This window comes from Centruroides sculpturatus, unplaced genomic scaffold (genome assembly GCF_000671375.1).
Source record: "Centruroides sculpturatus isolate CEXI.00-Female unplaced genomic scaffold, Cexi_2.0 scaffold790, whole genome shotgun sequence".
In the NCBI taxonomy this organism is placed as follows: domain Eukaryota; kingdom Metazoa; phylum Arthropoda; class Arachnida; order Scorpiones; family Buthidae; genus Centruroides; species Centruroides sculpturatus.
Window position 1 is genome coordinate 71,511 of NW_019385106.1, and position 21,341 is coordinate 92,851.

General features: G+C 27.6%; 1 protein-coding gene across 1 annotated transcript in view; it reads left to right on the forward strand.

Moving 5' to 3' along the window:
- Nucleotides 1-21,341, forward strand: part of LOC111634795 (multiple PDZ domain protein-like) — a 194,199-nt gene that overhangs the window by 63,867 nt on the left and 108,991 nt on the right. Inside the window, exon 4 of the mRNA XM_023379630.1 lies at nt 13,092-13,445. Within this exon, the coding sequence (XP_023235398.1) occupies nt 13,092-13,445 (354 nt within the window). The remainder of the gene's footprint in view (nt 1-13,091; nt 13,446-21,341) is intronic.

Genomic DNA, 21,341 nt, shown 5'->3' on the forward strand with positions numbered 1-21,341 from the left:
TAATGTTGTTTTTTTTCCTCTCAATTTACATGAAACTTGAATGTATTAAAATCGTCGTTTCGAGCATAGACGTATTCGGAGAGAAGGGGTAGAGACAGTCGATTCTTACCAAAAACTTAAAATAAATCATTGTTTGTTTGTGTTATTTTTCCAGTAGTTAAGTAAAGATAAATCAAACATTCTTTATACGCGTATAAGTCTTTTTAGATTTACGTATAAAGAGAATTTTATGCACAAATCTATTTCTAGTTTTTTTCGATGTGATAATTCGTAGATATGCCACCGTTAAATTTTTTTTTAATACTGATGACTCAGAAATAATTAACGAATTTAGGAAGGAATACAAACGATATCATTTAAATGTTCTAAGCCATATACTGTATATGAAATATTCTGATAAGAAAATAGAAAATTGTTGTGGAAAAATTAGAGAAAATACTTCATTTATAGGTAATTTAATGCTCGTGCTAAAATTAGAAATAATATTCATACGTATAGAAACTGCACTGTTATTGAATATGATGATTGTATATGATGATATTTTTATTACATATATTCTTATATTTAATGTGTAATATAGTGTTCTTGGAATATCAGTTATCATTGTCTCAGAGCTTAATTATCATTTTAAATTTGAAATTTTATGTTGTTTTTAGGTCTAATTTTTATCATTCAACAAAAACAATGTATTTTTATTTATCTTATTTCTACTTGATTATTTTACTTGATTATTGAAATTTTAATAAACTTTTTGAAGTAAACGCTAATTAAGATTCATTTGTGAAACATTTTGAAAAATTATGTTTTTAACATATTCGATTAGAAAAAATGGCGAAATTTATATAGCGCATAAGCCGGAAGTCATCTAACCTACTAGACCACACACTTATCATCCTTGAAGCCTCTATTAGCGAGTGTGATACTTAATTACTTTTATGTATCGTATTAATGTATGGAATTAAAGCAATAAATCCATCGCTTAAACTTTGCATACTGTTGAGCATGATTCATGTTTTCCACTCACACACTGATCCAGTTCACTATGCTTTTCTTTGCACTGCGTATCTTTTCCCTTTCCCAGTGTTATATTTCCTCTATCAATATATATCTGATTTATTTCTTTTTATTGCCAAAATCTCTCCTTCATGATCTGTAAACCGTGCACACGAGTTTGATGCAATTTCACTTATGGTAGGAATATTTAACTTATGGTAGGAATATTTAACTTGGATTTTCCGTAGTTTTTAATTAGAATTTTAAGACCTTCCAGATAATTGGAACGAAAATAAATTTCTACGCGTTAGGAATGATGTTTATTATGTAAATATGAGTTATATGGTTTAACTAAATGATGTAATTGTTCTTGCTCGTACATTTTATTACATATATTCTTATATTTAATGTGTAATATAGTGTTCTTGGAATAGCAGTTATCATTGTCTCAGAGCTTAATTATCATTTAAGTTTAAATTTGAAATTTTATGTTGTTTTTAGGTCTAATTTTTATCATTCAACAAATACAATGTATTTTTTATTTATCTTATTTCTGAAATGTTGCATTACTTGCTAAGTTTCTATAATATTTCGTTAGACATTTATAACAATTCAAAAATTTTCGGCTCCCTTGGAATTCGAATTTACCGCAGTGCATTGTATCTTCTGATATTGTACGTGTTGTCTCGTCCTGAATATTATAATTTGTTCGATTAATCAAATTACTAAATAATGAAGCTATATTTCCGATTTCATAACATAATAAACTACAAAATCTTTTCAATTCTTCTCATCTTCTCAACTTTAACAATATTCATAGCCGGTCTATCTGCCATTATCATATAAATAAAATAATTTATTTTTATTGTTTTATTAAAAAACAAAGTACAATTTTTATGACGCAGAAAATAGTGATAAAACAAACAAAAAACAAACACACACACTGAAAAAGTTCAAAAAGAATTGCTAAAGAACAAAACAGAAATCCAGGTAGCTTATCTGAAATCACAACAAACTTCTTTATAAATTATACAATTGAATTGTTTCGAAATTGTTCTTCATTAAAAATGTGTTTGAGAATATTTCAACCTTAAACACGTTTGACTTTACACCAGATAACTATACAAATGAGAATTTGACTACTATTTGTTTCCGTACCAGTTCATCTCAAAAAAATATATATTTTTTAAAATTAAAATTATGTGGATAATGATTTGTTTCCTGATTCTCCCATATTTTCTGATCAGTAGTCGGAAAATTTGGGAGCTGCAGAGCATGTGTATTTTTAAATGTAAAAGATGAAAAATAATTTATCTAAAAACTATTTTGCCTATTATCAAACAACAGTACCGTATTATAAAATCCAATATACAATTGCATCTTAGAAATAATTTATAAAGGGTGCGTACTCTTAGATCCCATATTGCATACTCTTATCTACCCTGTTTCTAAGGGTGCGCACTTTACAAGAGTTTTTCATGTTATCTCCCTGTTTTTTCAAAACATTTCTTTCTAACTTCACAATATATTATTTCATTAAGAACGCTTCATATCAATTAGTAGTATCAAATCAAAATTTATCCTCATAGTAAAGTATTAATAAACATAAATCGAAAAAGGCGTAATCTTATGTGATCCTGTGCTATGTACAGTACAAATCTCATGACAGATTGTGGAGGAGGTGGGGGACTGATAGAAAGATGATGTCCTAAAGATTCTCAAAAATTTTCCTATTTGAAATAATTTTTTAACCAAAACCATTATGCAGAAGTATTTTGATCAATGATCACATAGCAAGTGCTTGCGTATTTAAATAATTACACTTCAGTTAAAGCGCTACGCTAAATATGTGTTGGAAGTGTTCTAATTGAACCTTTAATACGAAAGGATAATGGCAGCAATTCAACCTTTACGGGTACAGATTACATATAAAGATATCACTAAGAGATATACCAATATATAACCTCTTCAGTCTAGGAATTACTTAGTATAATGTCATTAGATTACTCTTCTATGGTAAATCGATAAATTTTGTTTTTTTTTTAATTGCCAGTTTTTAAAATTAGCTTCGTCTTGGCAGAAAATGTGAATAAATTAATGTACCGTAGATCTGTTTTACAGAAATTCTCGATTTTAATACCGTGGTAGCAGATCAAAGGAGACATCAGCAAGGAGGTGTCTAAAAATTGGTGAAAAAATGTGACTAGGATGAAGTAGGTAATCAAAAAGGACTTAAAATTGGTGACATCATATTTGAGTGATCCCTTAATGCGATTGGAACAGAAATCTGAGAAAAATGAGCTTATCCAGCAAAAAAATATCATTCAAATTGAAGAATAGAAACTTTATACGCTTATGTTTAATCTGAATCTTTTCCTGAATATAGAAATATAATCTACAAAAGAAAAATTTATTTGCACAAATTCTTTGTATATAAAATACTATTTCACAAAAATATATCTGTAAAGCAGTTTGTACTCTCGTGAATAACATCAAATAATTTTAAAATATTTGATTTTATTTAAATCGATACAATTTATGATAAATTCGAAAAACTAAGAAATCCATTATAATTTAAATATTTTAAAATAATAATTCAACGAGCCTTATGATTTTTTTGAGCGAATAAAATTTGTTAAATTCTGATTTTTGGTGTGTGTGTGTTTTTTTTTTTAAACAAATTAGCATTAAAATTAAATTTTTTCTACATGACTTTATATAAGAAAATTTAATAAGACATCTATAAAACCTGGAGTGTAATTATGTAGATTTAAGAAATTTACATAATTATACTCGAGTCCTTTTCACAGCCATTTTAATAGTTAAAAAAACAAAAAATGTATCAAATAGATATTCAATGTTTAATAAAAGTCATTTGAAATTAGTTTTTTCTACTACAGTTTTTCTTCCTTCTTACAAAACTTCCTAATTTCTTATAAAATATATGAAACAGGACATTCTTATATGCTATTAATATTTAAAATTTAAATTTAAAAATTTCGCACATACATATAAGTTTGGAAATCAGAAGTTAAATTATTTATGTAAATTTAAGTAAAAACAAAAACTTATCATAAAAATATTTTTTCTATAAATTATGAATTTTGTATGTAGCAAAACTGTACAAATTTTTAACGTTAAATCTGTTTTTTAATTTTTTTTAATGTTGAAACTTAAACTTTTTCTTTCTTTACAAACGGAATATTTTATTCTTAGGATATATCCTATTCTTACAATGATTATCCTTAATTAAATGAATAAGTTAATGTGATCATTAGTTTTTAATTTTTATTTTTCATTTCTTTTTAACAAGCCAGTTATCTTTTAGCAGAGCTTTTTTCCTCATTGGATTTTACATTATATATCCAATTATTTTTAGGTCTATCCTTTCAATTGTTCTTCGATTTGTTTGGAATGGTGGCGTTTATCATTCTGCGCCTTTTAAAAATACATATTTCAATGTTTTTAAAATATATATTTCTTTTGATTTATAATTATAATTTTTAAATATAATTTTTATATTCTAGTCCATTTTTTCCATAATCATCTGACACTAATAAACTACTTAAATATATGTCTAGACTTTCACATGTAGCACAGAATTAAATTAAATATTCAAACATTTTTTTCGTTAAAATAAAAAACAAGTTCCAAGTTTTCTTGGTTTATAATTTTTTTTCTTTTAATTCAGCAGCAAATTGTTATTTTTTATATTTAAAAATTCTAAAAAATTTTGTAAATATCTAAGAAACATACAGATGTAATTTTATTATTAAAATCAATATCGTTGAAACTTACAATTTTTTATTTATAAATAATAATAATAGTAATAATAAATAAGTTTTATTCTTTATTTTTTATAGTTCAATTAATTATTAACAATAAATAATTTCTTATAAATACATTTAAAAAATATAATTAAAATTATGAATAGCGTATATAATTTCCCTTTAACTATATTTAATCTCACCAGATGGCAGGATAGTAGCATCTTTGTAGGTTATCCTTAAGAACAAGGTTATAAGGAATGGTCTTGAATTTAAAGCTAGTGTTTTAATTAAATTCATATATGTATCATTTTTTTCTTTTTCGAAATTATTTACCTATTAAATTACCCAAAATGCGGTAAGTAAATAATATAAATCCTTATCAATATTAGCAGATACGTTGAAATCAGCTGTTTGATTTTTATGTTTATAGTTATAAATATTAACGATTACTCAACAGTTAGCGTTGAATGTTTTTATGAATTTAAGATTCAATTTGCATATAAAAATTTTTAATATTTCGCTTTTTTTAATCGCTTTAACTAATATTGATAAGGTTAAATATTTAATTCCACCATAGTTATTTAATTAGCAATTAAAATTGAATGTTAATTGATGAATTGGTGTTATATTTTTACATAACCTAATTATGTTATATTTTATTCTGCGTTATTGATTTCTATTATATTTTAATTTTCCTCAATTTTAAATGTCAGAGATCGTTTCGATTTTTATGATGTGTGCTCTTTATTAATTTTTCCATCACCTGTTTACTACATAAAGGGGGAACAGCAATATAATCAAATATTTATAAAAAAAATACTTCTTCTTTTAATGCTATAAAAAATCTATATTAATGGCGTGTATATTTTTAAGTTATTCAAAATATGATAAACATTCTATTAAAAAAAAAAAATAAATTATTAAGGTTTGGAGAAGAGAAAGTTAGAATTTCTTTCTTTTTTTTTAAGATTTTTTTCCTCTGTTCTGAACAAATTTAATTTTGTTTGTGTGGATCAAATTTATATATAATCTAGTTTGTTCTCTTCCAAGATAATATAGATTGAATGATGACTTATAAATATTTAGGTAGGATTTTCTATCTAGAATTTTGAATTATATTATGTATGAAGAATATCATTAATTTGTCTTTTCTGCATAGTATAGTTTGTTCCCCTCCGAAATGATATAGATGAAATGAAGATTTATAAATGGATATAGTTTATTCTCATTCGAGATAATAATATAGCTCCTGATATTTACAAATGTTTCATTTTCATTGGATTTTCTGTCTAGATATTAGAATTTTAATGTTGTATATAATTGAGATTGATTTGTAATACTGTATTTCCAAATTATTATTATTATTATTATTATTTTGAATTTGAAGAATTACAAGCTAGATTCTGAGGAAAACTTTACTGATGTTAAGCGATGTAAATGAGCAAGAATAAGTCTCCTATTGAAAAAGGAGGTGGACAATTAAACGTGAATTAAGCATAAAGCAAAGAAATGAATGAGGATAAAATCATCAGTCTTGGAGTCATTAGATTTAAATAAAAACATGTTTAAAAAATAACATTTGCATTAAATAATTCGATGCAATAAAGTTTTATAAGAGAAAAATTTTATTTTTATCGTATGAGAATACGATTTGATATCGATTTATTATTTTCAAATTATAGACCTGAAATTCTTTTATTTTATTTTTATTTAATAAAAAAACTAGATTTTTATCGTTACTTGAACAAATCTGTTATATATATATATATATTTTTTTTTTGAAAAAATAAAGATTAAATTTTTTAGGGCTAAAAATTTCTGTTNGCTAATTAAAATTATGATGGATTTTTATGGGTTTGTGTTATACTAATATTAAATTTTGAATTGAATGTGCTATTGACACGTTTTGTTATTTGATAAAGACATTTAATAATAGTATTTATTATAAAGTTTGACCAGAATATTTTCTGCTTCTAGGCAAACTATATTTTTCATTTTTTAAATGCATTAAAAATTAATTTATTACATCACATAATTTTGAAATACAATAATTATATAAAGATGATGTTAGATTTTGAAAATTTTTTAAAAATTTGAATTATATAATAAATGTTTTAATTAGATTGTATTTCCAATAATTATAATGACTCTAACATTTAACTACTTTTTGAATTTTATTTTCACTTGCATTAAATGAATGTTTTAAATTTTTAATATATATATTTTTTGAATTATTATTAAATTATTTTTAGAAATAATTTTTAATAAGTAAATTTTATTAATTTAATTTTATAACTTTATACAAATTTTATTTTCCCGGCAAAGTATGGCAATCGGTCAAAAAATGACCACGCATGATTTTTACATTTTTAGACTTAGGACACCTTGAAACGTCGAGAAATGTAAACGAATTCGGGGTTTTTTTCTGTATGTATGTGGTGTGTGGTACGATTTTGTTTACCCTGTTTGAAGCTTAATAACTTTTGTGCTTTTTGTCGTAAATTTCTGAAATTTTGTATGAAGGTTTGTTTATTAGGAAGATTGGTGCTATTAAATTTTGGCGATTAAAGGTCAACGGGGTGGGGAGATAAAGGGAGTCGTATGTATCCGCAGTAGGGTCAGACTTAATGACGATTTTACTCGTTATTAGCATTTACAATTTTTTATAAAACCCATTCCTATCTTCGAAATTAAGCTTTTTGCCATTCTATAATAGTTAAAAATATAAAAAGTTTTTAAATAAAATATGATAACATATGGCGCTACCAAATGTTGCCGGGAAAGTTAAGCAACTCGTTGCTGGATTTTTATAATGGGAATTAATCGAAGTTACAAATGAGAATTATCGTTATACGACATAACATAAATTTAATCAATATACAATAATTCTAATACTGTATTCTTTTTTTTTTTAAATAGCAATATATACAGTATTTATTGTTTAGTTTATAAGCATAATCATAAGTTTTTTTATTTTAATAAAATCTATATACAGGTAATACGAATTAATAAATTTGTAGACTAGTTGAATCTTGAAGAGGATCCAGACGTACTCAAAGGGGGCTTATATAGACAGTCAAAACTTTCTCTTAAGCATGCGGCGCATGCTAAACGAGCCCAGAGAATTCGCTCCTGCCTGTAACCCTCCTTTGTATTTGCCATTGGTTGTATATATAATATTTTACCAACGAAGAAAATAGTATGGACCGTATTGTCGTCAGTAACATCTACTGCAGCCTAAAGGATATGAATTTGAGTTTTAGATCTACATATTTTTCATATAATTTTTGCCGGAAATATTTTTCTTTATTTTTGCTGGCCGCATCGTTAATCAGATCTTGTTTAGTTATGTCGAATTTAGCTGGCTACGCTAATATACTGTCGGAGTGTTTTTCTTGTTTCTTTCTGTTTGACTGGACAGAATAGAACAATTGTTTGGATCATTCACCTACTGTGATTAGTTGATTATTCTGTTTGGAATGATGATGACATTAATCTATTCCTGCTGCTCGTTAGAGCAGCCAGCCGAATTCGCCATTAGGTTAAATTTGTTGCCGCGAGGTATGATATATATCAGACTTTCCAATATATTGATACATAATGATGTACTGTATATTGGAAAGTCTCATTCGCATTCAATAAACAATGAGTTACCTGCAAAGCATATGCGAAGCAGGGTTAATTAAAAGAGGAGTACCTCAAGCCAGTAGCATTTAATGCTACAGGTCAGAGGGAGTGCTCCACTAAATGTAAAAAAAAAAATTTAAACAATGAGGTACTGTACTCTAATTTGAATTGTCATTAAAAAAAAAGTCTCTGCAATTCGGCAGTTTACGAAAGTAGCCTGTTTGATTGGTAAGATGGTCATGACCACATAATAAAAATTTGAACTTATTACGTTTCAATCTTACCGACCAAGCCCTATTCGTAAATATATAAGTAAAAAGGTGAAAAACTTTATAACGAATTGAGTCTAAATCCAATGAAATTGGAAAATTGATCATTAAAATTCATAACAGAACTTTCAAACTTTGGGGTTTGATTTAGTATGTAGGCTACGAATTTAATGATCTATTGTCCATATAGTTTAATTCACAGTGGGAGATTAGGATTTTTTTATAGCTCATAACTATGATGCCAATTGCAAAACAAATCCAATCGATTATTTATCTGAATCTGGATCTGAAAATAATATTGTCCATTACTAAGTTTTTAAAGGAAATAAAATTTATATTAAGCGTCATGAAATCTCTATAAAATGTCTGTTTGCGTTTGTCCTTTTTAAATATTAATTCCGCTCGTTAAAATAGTGATAATTATCTCATTTGAATATAATTATTTTAAAATTAAAAATGTTGTTTATTCCAGTTAACTTTAATGCCGCCAAAAATAACTAATTAATCAATACATTTTCGAAGAAATGATACTATGGATTTATTATAATAAGGAAAAGGTTTAATTACTCAATAAGGATGTTCTAAATTACTCAATTTGTAACTAGTACTTAGTGCGGTTATGTGACATCACAGTAGGTTTACGTTCACAAATCTAGTTGATAATATCTATTAATATGTTCACAATGATATAATAATGGTTATTTAATGTCTATAGGCTTTATAGGCTAATATATTGTGCTTGAAATGTATTAAATAATGTTTAATTATTTAATATATTGCAAGCTCAAAATACATTATCTAGTATTAAAATATTTTTCATTTTCATTTAATAAATATTTACGTAATAACAGTTAATAACTTCTTAACTATAAAAATATATGGTATTATTTTTTATAATAAGAAAATACGAGTATATGAGAAGTAATCATAATTAAGTACTGTACATCACAGGTTAGTAGCTACATTGCGATATACTATACTTTAAATATGTTACTGTTATGTTAATGCATTTATAATTAATTCTTGAATGCCTAATATTACAAGAAAAACATTTCTGTTTGTATCCTTATCTACTTGGACCTTGTTTATTAATAGGACTTATTACACTGTACACCGGTGTAATAAGTCCTATTTTAATAAACAAGGTCCAAGTAGACAAGGATATAAACATAAATTTATAAAAGAACGTGGAAGTAAAAATAATTGAAGAAAAAATGTTTTTAAATCTAAAAAATCAACTGGCATATAAGCACTCTCAAGATAATTTAGCAGCGTATTATGATTTTCTCGTAGCCTGTTCGAATTATTTTCTAACAGGATAAGCTATCTTTATTATTGTTGCACAATATTCAATTAGATTTGCTCTTTCATTTAATTCATTGTTCATTTCAGACAAAAATTCTTGTTTGTTATTAGAACAACTCTTTATCATTATAATCACTAAGGAGAATAATAAAATGAGCCAGCTTAAGAGAGCACCCTCGGGATCCCTTATCTGAAGTAACATCATCATCCACAGGGTTGTTAATGGTATTCGATTTCTTCACTTTTCCACGTCTTAAGAGCTTTATGTAACTTATAACACATTTGGAAAACGTTAAAATTTATTATAATTTATAACTTATATTGGTTTCCATTCTTATATCAGCAATTAAAGTTGATGATATAAGAATACATCATATACCAACTGTTGTATATTGTATCGAATACCGCATCTATCGAATATTTTTACCTTGTACAAATGTAACCGATTAATGAGTTACTATTGATCTAAGAGGTAACTTACAAGTTAGTACCAACGAACCATGCTTTTTGAAATATTGTCATTTTCAGTTTTGGGATTTTGAATTGTTTAATTACCAACAATGAACATAAATAGCAATATAAACAAGCAACAAGTACACAAACTCACACAAGAAATTACTGACATAAACTATTTACTTATGTGTCGTTTAACGTGCATTTGATAATATTAGGCTATATGGCTCGATTAGAAAGTTTCAATTATTCAAATTTGCAGAGGTTTCATGGCGACACTATATAATTTTTGGAAGCGAATAGGAAATGATTCTCGTCATTTCCTATTCAATGATAAAATGTACGTTCATTGCTTGCGTTAAACTCGCTTAGAAAATCGATTCTCCAAATTTCCTAAGCTATAAAAAATTTTATTTTTCAAAAAGTTTGTTTAGCTATAAAAAAGTTTTTATTTGTTATCTTATCTGCCAACTTATCATGTATTTCGGATATTGTAATACATCCTAAAACAGTTTTACGAGTTCGGCAGTTTTGCTGTATTATATAGTATATCATATTAATTACTGTTAATTTAATTTTAATTTTTTATCTTATATTCTAGTCATATGATACTTTTCACCTAAAGTACATATAACTATAAATATATTAGTTCTGTAGTAAAAAGGCAACATTTTTTAAGAATTAAGCAAATTAAATATTTGTATTATTTTATTATCTTGAATTTTTATACATTTTAAAAATTTCAATTTATTTTGGTAACATATATATAGCCTATATATATATATATATATCGTTTTAATGGATCGCAAAACAACGAATTTCTCAGAATAACGGATCTTTTCCAGATCCCGCCAAATCAATGTAATTTTACCTCCTTTTAGCGGATCCGTTACTCGAAATAACGAATTTTTTCTACCCAAAATCTATTGTAAACTTCGCGTTTTTTAACGTTTCAATGTTTAGTTAATATTTGGGATATTTGTTTCTGGAAATTTGCAGAGTTTGATGATGCAATTGTTCCATTTGGGATATGTACAATTGAAGAATTGTACGAAGAGAGTCAGCTGACTGATACAGTTGAGGAGGAATCATTCGGACACTTAATCGCTGGTCCAAGTGTAGTGCCGAAATTTAGCGAGGCCATCGAGTATTTCCAAGTTGTGAAACGCTTCCTGACGAGTTTTAGCATAAACGAACAGGCTGGACTGTTCAGTACATGACATTGCTAATATCAAGCGGTGTAATATTTATAGTTGTATTTAATAGACAAAAAAGCGGCATCGAAAAGAAACCAAGATGGACGAGTTTTTTAACAAATCGTGAAGATAAGCAAAGTGCTAAAAAGCATATGTGATTTGCCCCTTTTTATGCTTACAGTATGTACAATTTTTGCCAGCTTTGTCGTACACGCGTATGGCATAATATTATACAATCATAAAAGGCATAATTTACACGTAGCCTACGTTACAAACATACGTGTTTCTATAGGATAAAGAATAGAGAATGAATAATTTCAAATACTGGTATTTCTTATATATAGTGTTAAAAAACAGAAATGTTTTCGAATAACGGATATTTCCTGGGTGTTCGGGAAATCCATTGTTCGTTTTATAACGGATGATTTTCGGCGGTCCGAGCGATCCGTTAAAACGAGATTCTTCATATATATATATATATATATATACAGGGTGAGTCAAAAGTCTCTTGCACCGTTTTAATTTCAAAAGTACTGAAGATATATTAATTTTGTTTAAGTAGTTACATAGGAAGTAATGCAAGGAGAATGGGATGGGATCTTTTTTGTTGACTTTGAAAATCATTTTCAAGATCACTTGTATTGTAACTTTTTAATGAGCAGAGATAACGTAAAACTTTCACTGACAAAATTAAGACCAGCATTTAATTAGCTTAAAAACATTTTCTGGATTCAAGTAAATACAATTTGGATTGATAATATATAACTTATGCGGAGTAAAAGTGATTTAGTTTTAAGTGATTTTCAAAAATCACGTAAACGTTATAACAAAAGAAGACAAATTGTTACAATATAAGCGAAGAAGAAACAAATATAAATTCAACTTTGACAAATATAACTTATATTTTAGGTTGTACTGTACTGTTGAAGCATACCATAAAAGTAGAGCTTCAAACCATGATTTCATATTGAATCTCACAACAAAAATTGCTACATTAAAATGTTCCAGAAGTTTGTAGAACGTTCAGAAAGATTTTAAAATGTCCAGATGGTTGTAGAGCATTCTGGAAGGTTCCAGAACACCCGATATATATTATTATAGAATATGGGGTAACAACATTGTGTCTAAGATTTTCGAAATAAAAAAACTTATGTCGAAAAACTTATTTTGTTAAGTTGGTATTTTATTTCCAATATGTTTAAACAAGGAGACATTTAACGAAATATCATTTAAATAAACGTTTACATATGAACGAATGAAAGTAATAAGGCAATATGAATTTAACATTTATGGAATCAAGTAATAAAAAGTTTTAATCGCAATCGATATTAAAACATATTCCTGACGTTTACAGACATGAGTCATAAATATTATAAAATTTATTGATTATAATAAAAATAAAGATGATATAAAAGATTTTTCAAAATAATTTATTTTTCTAATTTTTATCTGACTGATATCTATTTATATTGTTATAGGATGGTAGATTACAAAGTGGAGATCACATTCTTCATATAGGAGAAGTGAACTTACGAGGTATGGGATCAGAACAAGTCGCTATGGTACTTCGTCAGTCTGGAAATCATGTACGTCTGATCGTTGCTCGTCCTGTGGAACCTAGCTCACCTAGTTATAATACATTAAATACTACTGCGCCTATTTTACCTACCCGTTTATTATCGGATCCAGAAGAAATCGAAAGAAATATCAGTATGTTTCAGCAGGCTGTTCAAAACGGATTTTCTTTTACTCCTCAATATAATAGTCGCGACTTTAACATGCTGAACCAATTACCCGAAGGTTTCGATCCTGTTCAGTTACAGTTGCACATGGTATGTATTCAGTAGATAGAAATAAATATATAGTATAAAACTTTAGATTAAGAACGATTCCATATGAAAATTTTTAGACTCGTAATTTTACTCAAGAAAACAGTTTATTTTTAATCTAATAATTTATATTTTAAACAGAATTACATAAAAATTGTGTTCAAAGTAGAGTGAAGTGTCGAAAATCCAGATTCATTGAAGCCGGATCCTATCCGGATTTTTAAATATACACGCGTAAATTAGCATTATAAGTAATTGTAAACTCCAAATAAGTTATACTGTAAATTCAAGTTTAGATGTTCTAAACCAGCCAAGCCAGTATTTCACAAGGAATGCAGGAATGCTTACAAAGATTCAAAATATAATTTACAGGTTAAAAATACACTAATTACAATTTCAAAATAAAAACATTACGAGTTTTGAATGAATGTTAAAACATCAACAACGCAAGGCCGAAAGAACATCAGCAGCGAAGTTACTACTGATAAGGATTAGCCTATCTATTTTTCTACTGCCAAATCCGGATTTTCGGTGCTTTATTGTAATTCCGAGATTATTTGATTAGATTGCGTTTTATTTATTTTCTTCTATTAGAACAAAAACTAAAAGTCATTATTTAAATTCAGGACGTGACCATCAAACTGTATTGGAACTTTATATTTTAAATAACTGGAAATTTTTTATCGTATTTGGAATAACAGCTTACAGATAGAAAATTTTAAAACCCATATTATTAAGTTTATTTTTTCAAAAGATATAATTTAAAAGTATATTTATATGGATCATTAAGTATTTAATTTAATAATTGCTAATACAAAGTGTACTGCTTAACTTTTTCAAAAAGTCTTCACTTTCGAAAAAGTTAGGGGAGACCGGGGCAACTTCGGCATGCGGGGCAAGTTTGTCAAGCGCTTTTTTTTAAAAACAAATTAAAAGGAGACTTTGGTTATAGGTTAGGCAGTTGAGTTTTATTGGTGGCTTGTTGAGTGTAGTGTTTTTATTGTTCTCCAACAAGCGTAGTTGAATTATCAAGCAAATTTTCATTTTCGTTCAATTCCATATAATATTTTTTTTCCATTTATATTGAATTGGCAGGTTTTGTTATAATTCCATGATAACGAAAGTTACTTTTCCTGTTAGAAGGATGTAACTTCAACTTATTCACGTGGCCAGATCGTGGCTTGGCATTCTGTTCTCAGGGTTGTACTTAATGTTTCGAAATCATGACTAGCGGGGTAAGATCGGCAACATAAAGCCACATTAGAAGCAAAGGATAAAAATCAAACAGATGATAAATGAAAACATGTTTGCATTTGTTATTCATGTATATATGTCTTTGAACTTGCATTTCGTTGTAATAATATTAAATGGGTGTTGGATTTGTATTTCTTTGTTTTAATAGTGAATTCCAACTTATACATTGTTAATAACATAATTTTATATACGTGCCTATCTTGCCCCATTACTGTTGCCCCTATACCAGGGGCAACTTTAATAAAAATAATTAAAATAATTACAACTTTACAAAAAGAGAGAAGTTGCCGATCTTGCCCCTATACCCGGGGCAACTTCGTCAATTTCTCTCTTCTTGTAAAGTTGTAATTATTTTAATTATTTTTATTTCCAAACTGATTTTAACCAGTTCTATAGTAAGGTAACATTCCAATAGACAATATGCAAAGCTTTTTTTTTCAGTTTACAGCAGTATTTATTACACAAAATTTAAGTAAAGCTTAACATGCCGATCTTGCCCCGGTCTCCCCTACATTTGCAATTGTACTCGTACTTCAAAGTTACAAGCTACAATTACAAGCGCTAAGTTGCAAGTGAATGTAAAACATTTACTAATTCAAATCAATAGAAGAATTCTTTAAACGAAGATTTGGCGATATTTAATATTATATAAAACGTTTATAGGGATATGGTAATTTGCTTATAATAATTGTTATCCCATTAGTGGATCAAAAGTAAGTTAACCGTTTTAAAACGGTTTCTAAGCTTTATTCGGACCGTACGCAGGGCCGCCGTAAGCGGGCGTGCAAGGCGTGCACCGCACGCGGGCGGCACGTCTAGGGGGCGGCAAATAGCCTTTCTGGCAAGCTCAGCATAGGTAATCGTAGTTAAACAGGGGGCGGCATAATCGGTATTGCACACGGGCGTTCAAACAGCTAACGGCGCCCCTGACCGTACGCTAAAGCTTTTTATTTTAAAACGGTCCGAATAAAACTTAAAAAATTTCTGAAGATGTGATTCTCGTGTTTAATACACAATTTGTGTCGTTCAGTACAGTATTTCTATAAGTTATCTGGAGTAAAACTTTTTTGCTATCCAAATATGTAGCCTACTTCAGTTAGTTCTTTGATGTTCTCAGTTAATTAGTTTTTAGGCTCATTTGTATAATTGTATATAAAAGATACAGTTTTTTTCAATTTATTTTGAAATATTGAAAAACTGATAAAAATCAGGGAGTCATATATGATTTGAAAGAGAGAAAATTTAGGCAAAAAAGTAATTTTCTGATTGGGTAAGCAGATGCACTAACTTGTAAGTTCAATTTTACTTTTCCGGATGTTATACATAATAGAGGGAAAGTATGGCGATCGGTCAAAAAATGATCCTCGAGAATTTTACATTTTTGGATTCAGGGGAGCTTGAAACGTCGAGAAATGCAAATATGTTCAGAGATTTTTTTCTGTATGTATGGATGTCAGTGTATGTATGTGTGTGGTACGATTTTGTTTACCTTCTTTGAAGCTTAATAACTCACGTGCTTTTTCTTGAAATTTTCTGAAATTTTGCAGGGAGGTTTGTGTATTAGAGGGATTTTTGCTATTAAATTTTGGTGTTTAAAGGTCGACTGGATGGGGAGATAAAGGGTGTCGTATCATATCTCTAGTAGGGTCAGACTTAATGACGATTTTACTTGTTATTTGCATTTACAATTTTTTTATTAAACCCACTCCTACCTACAAAATTTAAGCGTTTTGCCATTTTATAATAGTTAAAAATATAAAAATGCAAGCTAATATGTTTATGTTTATTTGATTGATTAGATGGTCAAACTGTTTTACATGGTGCAATGTTAACAATGTAAATTAATCGACACCCAGTGTATATGGCTTATGAATCATACGCCATATACACTACGTGTCGATTAAATCATTGTTAACAAATTTGGTTAATGTGTGTTCAAAGTGCTTGCCAAGCTGATTCGTAGACTTATTTATTATTATTAGATGTCTCATTTACAAGATACATCTAATTTACAAGAGAGACATCTAGTAATGATAAATAAGTCTATAAATTAACTTGACAAGCACTTTGAATACAATACCAAATTTTATTAACGATGATTTATTATGAATTTTAATACGTTGACAATTAATATTAATTTGTACATATATAATTCCTGATTTAATTCTTTGTTAAAGAATTAGCTTATTCGATAATAATATTGAATATTTAATTAAAAAAAACTTCTTTACAGTACTAAATTAAAAATAAAATTGAAAATTTATGAATAGACTTAAACATGATATATAGTACATTCTAAGATTTGAATTGACAAGTGACTACTTCTATATAATTATTAAATTTTGTAAATAAGTTACTAATCACATATTAAAAATAGAAATGCAATTTAAAACGTATTTAGTAAAAGCAAATAATATACATATATATCTCTTTAACTGATTAAATTAAATAAACTGATTAAAATAATTATTTATATAGAATATTTAAATTACTTTCATAAGATTGAAAAGTTTATAAAAATGTTACTTTATGCTATGGATCTTCCGAAAACACTAATAAAAAAATTCATTAATCTTTAAAAAGACTTTAAAATGGACTCTTTTAAACCTTTATTTATAGAAAAATTTGGAAGGTATGTTCCTAATTTACTATATTATTTAATGAAAAAACATAGATACACATAATAATAAACATATTAATAATATAGTTAGAAAATAGTGATTGAAAAAATATCGATCAGAATATATTTAAATTACTAATTTTATTAACTTTCTTTTCTTTTTTTGACTATTGATATTTTGAGCGATTGATAGATAGTGTTTCATTATTCTTTTTTTATTTTATTTTTTACATGTATATTGGGAATATATTTTAAAAAATTTACTATTACTGTTTTGAAAGTAAAAATCTGAATTGCGCATTATTTACCCCAAATGTGTCTGCTATGAAACAAATGAGAGTGAATAATTGTATTTAAGTAGATTTAAAAAAATACATTGTTTTGAAGATACAGTAAACTTTCGATTTGAGACCATTAACAGGAAAAGGATATTTGTTAAAACCGAGTATATATTATTTGCGTAAATGTATTTAAAATCTACTTATAATAGGCTATGTATTCTCCTTTCTCTTTCTCTCTATGGTGGGGTGCAAAAGTAGGTATACAGTTGTTATTATGGAAAAAACATACAGGGAGAAAATAGAAAAAAAAACATTTATCTTTATGTACAAATTAAATCACGAATAAGGAATACGAACTAATAAAAGATAATAAAAATAATAATAATGAACACCAAACATTTGTATTTCTCAGATTCTCAACTATATACCTACTTTTGCACTTCCTGTATACAGTATATATAAAGTAGGTATATATATGTGTGTTATAATAAACATATGAAATAAGAAAATTAATAATAAATGTATATATAATCAATTTTCTTAATTTAATTCGTTAAAATAGAATAAACGTGTTTTAATTTCAGTCACTTTAAAAACAAATAGGTAAGCAGAAAGCACAGTTTTAACTTTGTTATTTATACCACGTCGCACTGCATTATATTTTATAAATTTTGTAGTTTTTAGAAATGATTTTATCTGAATTGAATTTTTTTTAAATATATATATATGTATATATATATATATATACAGTAATCAATTTATTTATTTATCAGGAAATGTTATGAAAATAGGCAAATAGGCCTATATATAGTCTATATATAGACACGGTATATATTAATATTATATATATATATAATCCAGGTGGGTTGATAATAATAATAATAAGCGTAGAGCCCAAAAGGTCAGGAGTTGAAAGTTGAAATTTGGTACACAGTTAGGGTACGTCGTGAGAATGTACAGTACACTAAGAAGGGATTTTTCGAAATTCCCCCTCCCAGCGGAGGAGAGGGAGAGGTTTAAGGATTACCCTGAACTCGGATTCTACGGCACTATTTTAGATGCGGTTTTTTGCGTTAACGCCGGGCTCATCTTCTACTTATTTCACAATTCAATACGTCCGTCGTGGGCTGCAACGGACGTATTAAATATGACCACCTGGCTGACGATCTTAATCGGTGCTTATTTTAGGGGTAAGGTTTATATTATGAGCATTCTGAAAAAATCATGCTAGGGCTTATTTTCCGGTTAGGTCTTATTTTCGGGAAAATGCGGTATATTCATAATATTACAATATGAATTTAAAACAGATAATATCACTAAATCTATAATGATATTTAAAATGATAATGGTTTCAATAATTCTTACATTTTTCGAAACTGTTTTGATAACTTGTTTAAATTTTATTAATTGGTAAATAAAACACAATCACAATGTTGCATTCACTATATTTAAAATCTTAAATACATTTTTCTTTTTCAGAATGGCCATGCAAATTACAAACTATAAATGTTGTTCAACTTGTGAAAAATCGTTTACTGGACCAATTCCGTATTATCAACATATGAGAAGTAAAAAGCATAAAAATAAAGAAGAATTGAAAAATGCAAATATTCCTGTATTTAAAGATGAATACTCCAGAAATTATGTATTTTGTGAACCTTGTAGAAAGACATTTACTGGATACAAATGCTATGACCAACACTTGAACAGCAAAAACCATCTAAAGCACTGCACGACACAAGAAATTATATTAAATAAAGAAAATCGTAACAGCATCACTGCAATGTAACAGTAATGTAAGCATTTTTAAATTAATAGTTTATTTTTATATTTATTAAATAACAGTATAATATACTTTATTAATTAAGTAGTTTATTATTACATTATATGCTTTATTAAATATCATAAAGTGAAACTTTGTTTGAAAAACGTTTCGTCGTTTGGTCTTATATTAATTCTTTCCTTAATTTTAATTAAGTTTTAACAAACTCAAAAACAATAGATTTTTACATTATTCTGATAACTACTTAAAGGGGGGTTTTTTAGACAATTAAGCAAACTTTCAATGTCTTTCCTACAGAGACAATCAGCCGACACCAAGAACAACTCAGAAGCTTGTTATCAATTTTTTTTTTTTTTTTTTATAAAAGAACTTTACAAGTTTGCTTAATTGTCTTATAAACCTCTTTTAAGTTGTTGACAGAACAATCAAATCCAGCCCTTATTGCTAATTTTTAGTTTGGTCTTATTAAAAAGACTTTTTACAGTTATACTGTGTTCAATTCTTAAAGGAATCTCTTATGTTTAAAGTACAGTGAACTCTTCGTATAGTTATTATCCGGTATAGAGAACGATTTTGTTAGTTCTTGGTTTGCTTTAGTGAACTCGTGATATAGGAAAATATATGAATGTTTTCACTCATTGTTTTTACAGTTCACTACAAGTATATCGAGACACTATTGCATATGACCAGATTTAGAAGTGATTTTGAAATGTTTTTAGTCTGATTTATAAGTTGTGGCTTTTAACATGACTAATAACAGTCAACTACTGACCGAATTACCGAAATGTAAATGCTCTAGTCATCTTATTTGGTAGACCAGGGTTCATATATGGGTCAGCTCAAAATTTTCATGGATGATGGATGAAACTAGTTTAGCCCGCCCCACCACTGGGGAAACTGTCCGTTTCCCCAGTGGTGGGGCGGGCTAAACTAGTTTCATCCATCATCCATGAAAATTTTGAGCTGACCCATATATGAACCCTGGTCTACCAAATAAGATGACTAGAGCATTTACATTTCGGTAATTCGGTCAGTAGTTGACTGTTATTAGTCATGTTAAAAGCCACAACTTATAAATCAGACTAAAAACATTTCAAAATCACTTCTAAATCTGGTCATATGCAATAGTGTCTCGATATACTTGTAGTGAACTGTAAAAACAATGAGTGAAAACATTCATATATTTTCCTATATCACGAGTTCACTAAAGCAAACCAAGAACTAACAAAATCGTTCTCTATACCGGATAATAACTATACGAAGAGTTCACTGTACTTTAAACATAAGAGATTCCTTTAAGAATTGAACACAGTATAACTGTAAAAAGTCTTTTTAATAAGACCAAACTAAAAATTAGCAATAAGGGCTGGATTTGATTGTTCTGTCAACAACTTAAAAGAGGTTTATAAGACAACTAGCTGTTACCCGCGACTTCGTCAGCGGAGGTTTTGCAAGCAAACCCCATTTACATCCAATATTTCAATAACCATAGTAATTGTTATATAACACCTACCGCTGAAGAGAATTGCCGAAAATCAAACGAACTATTTTCAATTTGATCAATTTTCTGAAACGTTTACAATCGTTCTATAATCGAACCAATACGCAATAACAAATTCGAATTTAAAACAGTTCGAACATTTTTAAAATTGAAATATATAAAAATATTTAAACAATGTCTGAAATGTGATCAATTTAATACACCTAAGTACTCGATGAAGACTAAACGTAGTTGAAAACAAAAAATCGCATCTAAAATAGTACAGTAGAAGCCATTCTTCCGGTTAAGCTTAATCNCTTGGAATGTTTTAAAGTAGTCTGTTATGTGGAGAAAATTAAAGACACACTCTAATTCAAAAGATGTTAATGCAATTGTTAGCCTTACTATATCTACTGTAGATAGGCTATATATATTCATGCCGGTACAAAAATACATTTATTTATGTTTTTAATATGAAAGT